At 41.9% G+C, this 10888-nt stretch overlaps 1 protein-coding gene across 2 annotated transcripts in view; it reads left to right on the top strand.

The window, feature by feature from the left end:
* CLHC1 (clathrin heavy chain linker domain containing 1) overlaps positions 1-10888 on the top strand; it is a 61111-nt gene that overhangs the window by 39584 nt on the left and 10639 nt on the right. For both annotated transcript variants that reach the window (XM_008578839.1, XM_008578838.1), the window contains exon 9: positions 6502-6704. In XM_008578839.1, the coding sequence (XP_008577061.1) occupies positions 6502-6704 (203 nt within the window). The remainder of the gene's footprint in view (positions 1-6501; positions 6705-10888) is intronic.

Raw genomic sequence — 10888 nt, 5'->3', positions numbered from 1 at the left:
GCTTTGCTAGCACACCAAAGTTAGGAATCCACAGGTACAGATACCCTGCAAGCCCCAAGAAAGAAAGGATTTCACCCTTTGTGGTAGGAGTAGGGAGTTCAGAAATTAGACTCTTGAACTGAAGTAGAAGAAATTTGGGCCTTGTTGGGGGACACTTGATATCCCCTGGAGGCCAGAAAATTAAGGAGAGCAACAGTGTGGGCCTGTGAATCCTCATAGGAGGGGCTACAAAGGAGGAGGTCATCCACATATTGTATTAAAGTGCTAGAGGTTGGGGGAAGTTCAGATAAGTCTTGAGCTAAGGCCTGGCCAGAAAAGTGGGGGCTATCCTGAAATCCCTGAGGTAGTACTGTCGAAGTAAGTTGTTGGGAATGGCACGTGTCAGGATCAGTCCTGTACTAAACAGTATGAGCTGTTATGCTTTATAACTGGAAGGATGGGTGTATTGAAAGGCAAGTGGGTAGGCCATGAGAGATGAGAAGAAAGGAGTTCGTGTACAGAGGGTTTTAAGCCTATTAGGTGTTTGTTAGCGATGGGGTACTGTGGGACATCAGGGAACAAAGAGGGGTTCAGCAATTTAACAAGGACGGGGAATGGTGCATAGCAATGGAGGGAGAAGAAGTGTCTCGTAGTAGGGATTAACCTTCTCCGAGGCAGAGGGGAAGGTGGAAGCTTCAGGGGCCAGGTCTGGGTGAGGCCTGTAACAGTAGTATTGTAGCTGGAGTTAAAGTGTTTAGGGTAAGAGTAGCTTTGAATTTGAAAAGGATGTCCTGTCCCAGTAAGGGGGCTGGGCATTGAGGCATTATTAAAAATTTGTGTGTGAATTGGGTGTGGTGTAGGGAGCAGGAAAGGGGTTGAGTGATCCGTGGGTGGTATTCTTTTTTTTTTTTCCTTTTTGTCTTTTTTTGTGACTGGTAACGGGATCGCAACCCTCGGTGTCGCGCCCGCACCGCACTCAACCAGTGAGCGGACCGGTCTCTATATGGGATCCGAACCCTCGGCGGGAGCGCCGCCACACTCCCAAGCACCACACTCTACCGAGTGCGCTGCCGGGCCAGCCCCCGTGGGTGGTATTCTGATCCCGTGACCCATACCATTGTGATAGAGGATGGAGTTGTTGGTCCTGTATATTCAGGAAGGGTAGAGTAAATGGCCCCTGTATCGATGACAAAAGAGATCGGCTTACCTGCTACGAGGCAAGTTACCCTGGGCTCATGCATGGTGATCTCCATGGGGACCTCAGGCCCTGGGCATCGTCAATCCTCCTCCTGGGCAAAGCCGAGAAGCTCTGGTAGGGATGCCCGTGAAGCCAAAGGCTGTAGGTTCGGGACTGGGCCACTCCTTCTCTGGTGAGTGGCACAGTTGATTCCTTAGTGACCTGGCCATTTGCAGTGAGGGCAGGTTACAACAGGCCCATGCTGAGTGGCCCAGTTGGCTGCATTTGAAGCAGTTCCTGGGTGCCTTGCCTCTTAAGGCAGCCAGCTTTGGAGTATGTGAGACATGGATGGCATTAGCCGGGAGCTGGTATTTGGCCTGATCTCTTTTATAGTTTTTTGAATATCAGGAGCTGATTGGTAATGAAATTAGAGTGTAAGAGGGTCATGCCTGCAGGGGAGTTTGGGTCTATATGTGTGTATTCATGTAAAGCCTCAGAGAGGCGGGTTAGGAACTTGCTGGGATTTTCAGTGGATCTCTGTGTGATTTCTCTAAGCTTGTAATAATTGACTGACTTGTGAGTAGGCTTTTGGAGGACGTGAAGTATTTGTGTGATCATGTTATCCCGGAGATCTCAATCCCCCTGGCCAGCCTGATAGTTCGAATTTGGGTCCATGCAAGGAACAGCAAAGGCTCTCACAGGCTGCCTATTATTTTGAGCATGTACCTGAGCCGTCATCCAGACCTGCTCCCTGTACATGGACTCAGACAATTCCTTCTGTCCCAGCCACTTCACGGAAGGGTTATAAAAAGCCGGAGCTGAGGCAGGGTTGTTACCTGATGAAGGGGGAGAAGGGGAGGAGTTGGGCTGAGGACAGCATCTGGAGGCCAGATGTGGGGAAGAGAGAGAAATGTGGATGGCTGACGGATCAGAAGATTGACCCGAGTCTGGAAGGAGAGGTCAAGCATGAGCTAGGAGAATTTGACACATAGGACAGTTTTGACAGAGAGAAGAATGTGTTCAGAGATAGGAAGAGGCCTGAGCAAGGAATCTGTACAGCTTTTGCCATTTTGGTGAGTGTCTAAATCGAGTGCCATCTTGTGGCCACTGGGATCCATTGTAATGAGGTGTTTGAGTTTTAATGTCTCCCTGGAGGCCGAGAAATTGGCCAGGAGACAGCCCGGACACATACAGCGTGGAGGTTTGGATCATGAGGATCCTGTGTAGAGGGTGAGAAAGGGCAGTCAGTCCTGGTAGAAGAAGAGTGCCAGCAACGGGCATCCCCTTTAGTGCCCACCTTCTTTTTGAGAGAAAAGCCACCGACCACTGGAGGAGCATCCTCCAATAGTTGGAGGGCATGAGAGGAGTTCCCTCGGTCAGGCGCCTGGACTTTGTAGAGACTGGAGTAATAGAGAGTAGAGGGGGGAACCCGTAGAAGTAGGCAGGACAGACCCACTGACTCACCCTGAATTGAGGCCTGTGTTGGATGCATTGGTCTGAAACGGCAAAAGTAGAGAGTCCCGGAGGTACCCAGTTATAAGCCCACTGCCAATATCATCCTGAATGGGGAAATGCTGAAAGCTTTTCCTTTAAGAACAGGAACTAGACAAGGATGTCCACTCTCACCACTCCTATTCAACATAGTGTTGGAAGTACTAGCCAGAGCAATCAGAGAAGAGAAGGAAATAAAGGGCATCCAGATTGGAAAAGATGAAGTCAAACTGTCCCTGTTTGCAGATGACACGATCCTATATATCGAACAGCCTAAAACCTCTACAAAGAAGGAGAAAGAGCCAAACAAGAACGTGAATTCAGGTATTAGCCATTATCACAGGGGAAGGGCTATGGAACATAAACCATAACACAGAGTTGTTTCCCCTTGATTAAGAGACTGGCTTTTTGTACCCCTTATCAGTCAGTCATCAGCTATGGACCACTGGGGGTGGTGGGATAGGCATAATTTTCTGGGCAAGGTGGCTCCAGTCACCTGAGTATAGTTCTTCAGAGAAGGGGTAGCTGCGGGTTGTTAGTACTCAGCTGGAGAAAGGGCACTGGTCTGGAAGAGGGGACCTGGGTGAGGCACCAAAACAGTGTCTACCACAAGGGCCAACACTTATGAAGATTGATCTGAGGATAAATACCAGCTGCTTATGCTGGGTCTATGTGGACATGGGTTGAGCTGTGAATACTGGAAGGCAGAGAGAAAAAAGACCTCCCTGACATCTGTCTAATAGCCATGGCCTGCGATTGCAGCCTAAGGGCCATGCTTACTTGGCTCTGAGTGCGCAGGAACTTAGCATACATATTAAAGAAAAGGTATACTTCTCATCTTTAAGAAGTGTATCATGTTACAAGGGAGATAGAAGTGGACATGGGTTGAGCTGTGAATACTGGAAGGCAGAGAGAAAAAAGACCTCCCTGACATCTATCTAATAGCCATGGCCTGCGATTGCAGCCTAAGGGCCATGCTTACTTGGCTCTGAGTGCACAGGAACTTAGCATACATATTAAAGAAAAGGTATACTTCTCATCTTTAAGAAGTGTATCATGTTACAAGGGAGATAGATGGATTAGTATAAGCACTCCGTAAACAACAAATCCTGATTTTGAAGTGTCACAAACATAAAAATGTCAGGTTTGCATACTACTTCCTACTGCTACCCATTCCAAATCCACCATTTTCTCTGCACACCTCTGGATAGTAATAAAGCTATCCTGGATTGATGGCTCTGTTGTTTACCAGTGTAAGGTGTGTTTCTCCCACCTCCTCTTGTCATGGCCTTCATTTACTGTCCACATAACAGTTTTGTTTTAGGAAATAACTTTTTCATATGCATAACCTTTTCTCTCTCTTTTTGCCCTCTTCTTTCTTTCTCTGCCTGGCCACATTTCTATACTCTCCACAAAAAGTATTTGTCAGGGAGCACTGGAAGTGGTTTGGATTTGAGGACATCAGAAAGTGCATGGTCTTTACTAACATCTGTTATCTAGTGCAAAGATACTTCAGATAAGATTAATTTCCTTATACATAGTGACGCTTCTTGACCCCTTCTACCACTTAGTTGTAAGAATTTAAATTCTTTAATTCTTGTGCAGTTTTCTGACTGCATAAACTGGCTACCACTTTTAAGGATCCAGAGGTAATATAACAGGGAATACTAAAGGCAATTAAGGGCAGGCTGGTTAGCTCAGTTGGTTAGAGTATGATGCCAATAACATCAAGGTCTAGGGTTGGATCCCTGTACAGGCCAGCCACCAAAAATAAAGGCAATTCACATTCGTTATTCTTGGCCTCTATCCCCTGGTTTCTGCCTCTGATGAACTGGCCTCTCCCTCATGGCTACCTTAAAAACTTCCAATTCTTTCCCAGAAGCTCAGCATAGAGCCAGACCTAAAGCAGCCTGGGTTATGTGGTTAATCTCAGCTCTCTTAAGTCATTCTTACCTGGGAAAAGTCTAATTAGTTGGCCCACAAAGCCTAAATTTAAGAAACTATGTTTTACTGGTATTAGCTCTCTAAATTACAGATATTTCTCCTAGAAGAGGATAAACATCCTCTGAAATGTTAACTCTGCAAACCTAATCCTATAAAATAATAGTAAATAAATACCATGCATAGTTTTAGTGATTGTATATTACCTTTACTTTGACATTAAAAATCTAAAACCTGATTTATAATCAAAAAGCCTTAGTTTACTAGTAAGGTTAAGCATATTTTCTTTTATTCATTTGTCATTTGATTTTCCAGAGCTAGTCTGATCTCAGATCCACTTTCAGAAGTCCTGGAAAGAGTCTTCTTAGAGTTAAGAGTAAGGGTGGGGAGAGCCAACAAGGGTACTTTAGGATAACAGAGAGTATGATGAGGTGATTGGGGGGGGAAAGGGAGAGAGGTTCCCAGACTCATTTCCAAGTCCTCGCCTTCTCTCAGGTGGAACAGCATCATAGAAATGACCACTTTAAAAAAAAAATGGTATTAATATGAGAAATAAATACTAAAATTCTGATATTACCATTTTTCTCTAGTATTGCCGTCACTCCATAGACTAAAATAATTACTTGTCCAGCCTCAGGAAACATTGTGACTGTAGCTACTAAAACTGGTATTTTGGTATTAAAGTATAGGAGTCAGAGAATTGCTTGACTAAATAATTGGTTTGTATTCAAGCTGTCTTCTGATTTTAGACCCACCTCTCTGTGGCCTACTCCAATAAAAACAAAAGGTTTTATTTACTAAATTTTCAGTAAAGAGATATTTTGTAGGTGTTTTAGAATTTCATTTTAATGTTATCAGCATTTTGTTAGATGTATACAGACACCAATATTATGTGAGTGCTATTTTGTAGCTATTAATTAAAAGTACAACTAAAGCACAATTTCCATACAACCAGTAATTAGAAGTGATATCTTTAATCATACCCAAATGTTCTTTTGACTTATGCTGATAGCTTCTAGGTGGAGTTACTGTGATAGTACAGATGGCTCACTTGAATTGTGTATGAATATGGCACATTAAAATATGATGGCATGGCTGGCTGGTGGCTCACTTGGTTAGAGTGTGGTGCTGATAACAACAAGGTCGAGGGTTTGGATCCCTCCATACTCCAGCTGTAAAAAAAAAAAAAAGTAAAATAAAATAAAATATGAGGACAAGTAATATCAATTTAATTGAGCCATCTCAAAATAACTGCTTCTTCAGTCTCTCCTAATAGGCACAGTTATGTCCTCTTTTCTTCTGTTGCTTCTTATAAATCTATAACAAATTTAAAATATAACAGTGCTGTCACAACTACTGTTTTCCTTTTAGTACAAATGCTTACAAGATCTGTCACTAATTATGAGCCGAAATTTTTGTCACTATCTTTAACCAACATTTAATAAGTTCTTACATTCTACAGGGTATAGAACCTAGATTAGTGCTGAGAACATTGAGACCCCCACTTATAAGAGAATTTTTGTTTACCTTGTAATTTTAAATTCTATCAGTCTTTGCAGGAGAGTTCTAACCTTGTTTGTAGATTTTTTTAAAACTTGAAAAAAAACTTGAGCTCAGCTTCTCCAAAATGTCTTCCTCCAAAGGAGTATATGCTGATTATTTTTGCATTTGTTTATTTATAAATCAGCTATCTCTTTCTTTTCCAACAGTTTGTTTAGAGATAGCTGATTGTTTTTATTCTTTTAAAATATCAGATACATTTAATCTCTCCTACATCATCAATTGCATATTGACTTGGAATTCTTACAGGCCATAGAAAATCTTGTTCTACTGTGCTGAATTTTTAAATATTTCAGTCTTAGACACTCACCAAGAATTCTCTAATATGTACCTTATTGATCTGCTTGCTCTAGGCTGACATTTTCTGAGGAAGCTGGGGATGTGATTTATGATTATGGGGAGCAGGATACTTATAATAAGGCCAAGTGCCTGGCTTTGGCTCAAATGATCTACCATGAATGTGGCCAGCGCAAGAAAGCTCTTCTTTGCCTGTGTAAACAAGGTCAGATTCATGGGGCCATGGAATATTTACAACAATTCAAGGACTTTATTTCTGGTAAGTGAAAAGCCTACTTACTTAATTCTTGACTTTAATACTTTTTTTTTTTTTTCTCTTTTTGTCTTTTTTCGTGACCGGCAACGGGATTGCAACCCTCGGTGTTGCTCCCGCACCTCGCTCAGCCAGTGAGCGGCCGGTCTGTATGTGGGATCTGAACCCTCGGCGGGAGCGCCGCCACACTTCCCAAGCGGCGCACTGTAGCAGTGTGCCACCGGGCCGGCCCTTGACTTTAATACTTTAATTATAAGATCACCCATAATAGCAAGCAACGTTTCAAACTTATGTTATAAAATCCTTTTTATGTACAGGCATACCTCATTTTATTGTGCTTTGCAGATACTGTGTTCTTCACAAGTCGAAGGCTTGTAGCAACCCTATGTCCAGCACGTCTGTCAGGGCCATTTTTCTAACGGCATTTGCTCACTTTGTATCTCTCTGTCACATTTTGGTAATTCTCACAATATTTCAAATGTTTTCATTATTATATCTGTTATGATGATCTGTGATCAGCGATCTTTAATAATACTGTTGTAATTGTTTTGGGGCACCATGAACCACAAACTTAATCAATAAATGTTGTGTGTGTTCTGACTGCTCCACCATCTGGTTGTTCCCCCATCTCTCTCCTCTCTAGGCTTCCCTATTTCTTGAGACACAACAATATCGAAATTAGACCAATTAATAACCCTATAATGACCCCTAAGTGATCAGATGAAAGTAAGAGTCACACATCTCTTACTTTAAATCAAAAGCTAGAAGTGATTAAGTTTAGTGAGGAAGGCAGGTCAAAAGCCAAGACAGGCTAAAAGCTAAGCCTCTTGTGTAAAACAGCCAAGTTGTGAATGCAAAGGAAAAGTTCTTGAAGAAAATTAAAAGTGGTACTCCAGTGAACACATGAGTGATAAGAAAGCAAAACAGCCTTACTGTTGACGTGGAGGAAGTTTTAATGGTCAGGATAGAAGATCAAACCAGCCACAACATTAAGTTAAACCAAAATCTAATCCAAAGTAAGGCCATAACTCTCGTCAATTCTGTGAAGGCTGAGAGAGATGAGGAAGGTAGTGAAGAAAAGTTTGAAGCTAGCAGAGGTTGGCTCATGAAGTTTAAAGAAAGAAGCCATCTTCATAACATAAACATGCAAGGTGAAGCAGCAAGTGCTGATGTAGAAGCTGCAGCAAGTTATCCAGAAGATCTAGCTAAGATACTTGATGACGGTGGCAACACCAAACAATGGATTTTCAATGTAGATGAACAGGCTTATATTGGAAGAAGATGCTGTCTAGGACTTCCTTCACTAGAGAGGATTAGTCAATGCCTGGCTTCAAAGCTCCAAAGGACAGGCTGACTGGTTAGAGGCCAATGCAGCTGGCGGCTTTAAGTTGTTACCAATGCTCATTTACTATTCCAAAAATCCCAGGGCTCTTAAGAATTGTTCTAAATGTACTCTGCCTGTGTTCTATAAATGGAACAACAGTCTGGAGGACAGAGCATCTGTTTATAGCATAGTTTACTGAATATTTTAAGCCCACTGTTGAGACCTACTGCTCAGAACAAAAGACTCCTTTCTAAATATTACTGCTCCTTGACAATGCACCTAGTCACCTAAGAGCTCCGATGGAGATGTACAAGGAGATTAATGTAGTTTTCGTGCCTGCTAACACAATATCTATTATGCAGCCCATGGATCAAGCAGTAATTTTGACTTTCAAGTCTTATTGTTAAAGAAATACATTTTGTAATGCTATGAATGCCATAGATAGTGATTCCTCTAATGAATCTGAGCAAAGTAAAATGAAAATGTCTGGAAAGGATTTGTCACTCTAGATGCCATTAAGAACATTTGTGATTCATGGTAGGAGGTCAAAATATCAACATTAGGGGCCAGCCCATGGCTCACTTGGGAGAGTGCGGTGCTGATAACACCAAAGCCACGGGTTTAGATCCCTGTATAGGGGTGGCCGGTTAGCTCACTTCATAGAGCGTAGTGCTGACAACACCAAGTCAAGGGTTAAGATCCCCTTATCAGTCATCTTTTAAAAAAATCAACATTAACAGGAGTTTGGAAGAAGTTAATTCCAACCCTCATGAATGACTTGGAGGGATTCAAGGCTTCAGTGGAGGAAGCAAGGCAGATGTGGTGGAAATAGCAGGAGAACTAGAATTAGAGGTGGAGCCTGAAGATGTGACTAAATCACTGCAATCTCATAAAACTTTAACAGATGAGAAGTTGCTTCTTATGCACGAGCAAAGAAAGCGATTTCTTCAGATGAAATCTACTCCTGATGAAGATGCTGTGAACATGGTTGAAATGACAGCAAAGGATTTAGAATATTACATAAACTTAGTTGATAAAGCAGTGGCAAGGTTTGAGAGGATGGGTTCCGTTTTGAAAGAAGTTCTATTGTGGGTAAAATACTATCAGACAGCATCAAATGCTACAGAGAAATCTTTCATGAAAGGGTCAATTTATATAGCAAACTTCATTTTTGCCTTATTTTAAGAAATTGCCATAGTCACACCTACCTTCAGCAACTTCTACCCTGATCAGTCAGCATCAAGGCAAGACTCTCCACCAGCAAAAATATTATGACTCACTAAAGACTCTGATAATCATTAGCATTTTTTAGTAATAAAGTTTTTTGTTTTTTATGGCTGGCATGTACATGGATCAAACCCCGGACTTTGATATTATCAACACCTTGCTCTAACCAAATGAACTAACCAGGTAGCCCTAATAAAGTATTTTTAAATTAAGTTATATACATTGTTTTTAGACATAATGATATTGCACACTTAATAGACTACAGTATAGTGTAAACGTAACTTTTATGTGCACTGGGAAACCAAAAAATTCATGTGACTTGCTTTATTGCCATATTCACTTTATTGCTGTGATCTAGAACCGAACCTGCAGTGTCTCTGAGGTGTGCCTGTTTAAGTAGATTTCTTTCAAAATTTTTCATGAAAATAGTTAAGCTGGAGCTGATTGATTTTCATGCTAGACATTCAAATACATTATGCATTTCCTCAAAATCATAAACATTTAGTAAACTGGATGGTCCTGGAAATTCATGGTTTTTTTTGTTGTTGTTGCTGTTGTTTTTTAAGATGACCGGTAAGGGGATCTTAACCCTTGATTTGGTGGTGTCAGCACCACACTCTCCCAAGTAAGCTAACTGGCCATCCCTATATAGGGATCTGAAACTGTGGCCTTGGTGTTATCAGCACCACACTCTCCCAAGGCAGCCACGGGCTAGCCCTGAAATTCACTATTTTAAAGATAAATTTAGCAGATAGGCTGGAACATACTACATAAAGGATTTTTAAAAAATAACTGAACTTATTTTTCATATATAATGTTCTGAATTGTAGTATATTATAAATATTAGAAATGAAGAATTAGTGAAATAATGTTTATATCAAAATTTTGAAACACCCCTGGTCACAACTGGGCAGTGATCTGAGAGAATTGTTGTGGGGGTGCGCCTGGGGTCCTCCCACAGACTCAGCAGGAAAAGGAGCCGACAGGATAACCCCTGGTGTTGGGACGAGGGATCTCGGGGAAAAGTGAGCCTGCTGCCCGCCAACCCAGCCCCGTGAAAGAGACACTCAGACGTGGCAGGGGTTTTGTCAGGGCAGTTCCACTTTACTGCCGTTACACTGCAATTTATATAAGCAAGCAGGTAGGGGCTTTCCATGAACTAACCAATCAGTTAAAGGATCACGCGGGCATGCATTTTGTACTAACATGTTGAGCATAGCGATCACGCAGGGTTCACAAGTGCAGAAATACTGGAGGACCAATAAAAACCTTTTGGAGCTATCTTGGGTTACGCCTCCCCTACTTCCCTCAGGCGCCATCTTCATCCTCCACCCATAGGCACCATGTGGCTCACAGAAATGTTTGTTCCTAAAAATGGGCCCAACAAATTGTGAACCTTAGGCTGACCCTATGTGAATAAGCAGATCTCTCATTCTCTTGTAAATGTACTTTGGCAGTAACCTTAATGTATAGGCAGTCTTGACATCTTCCCATCTCCCAGGCCAGTGCCAATTCAGTTCTAGGAAGATGCAGAGTGGAACCTAACACAGCAATGTTAGGTCACATTTTTCCAGGAAAAAGGATCTTTTATGGCTGTTGAATCTGATCATTTTCTTTTTTTTTTTTTTTTTTTTCTTTT

The sequence above is a fragment of the Galeopterus variegatus genome, unplaced genomic scaffold, assembly GCF_000696425.1.
Source record: "Galeopterus variegatus unplaced genomic scaffold, G_variegatus-3.0.2 Scaffold1773, whole genome shotgun sequence".
Lineage (NCBI taxonomy): Eukaryota > Metazoa > Chordata > Mammalia > Dermoptera > Cynocephalidae > Galeopterus > Galeopterus variegatus.
Note: the sequence above shows the minus strand (reverse complement) of the source record. Positions and strands in the feature narration are given on the sequence as shown.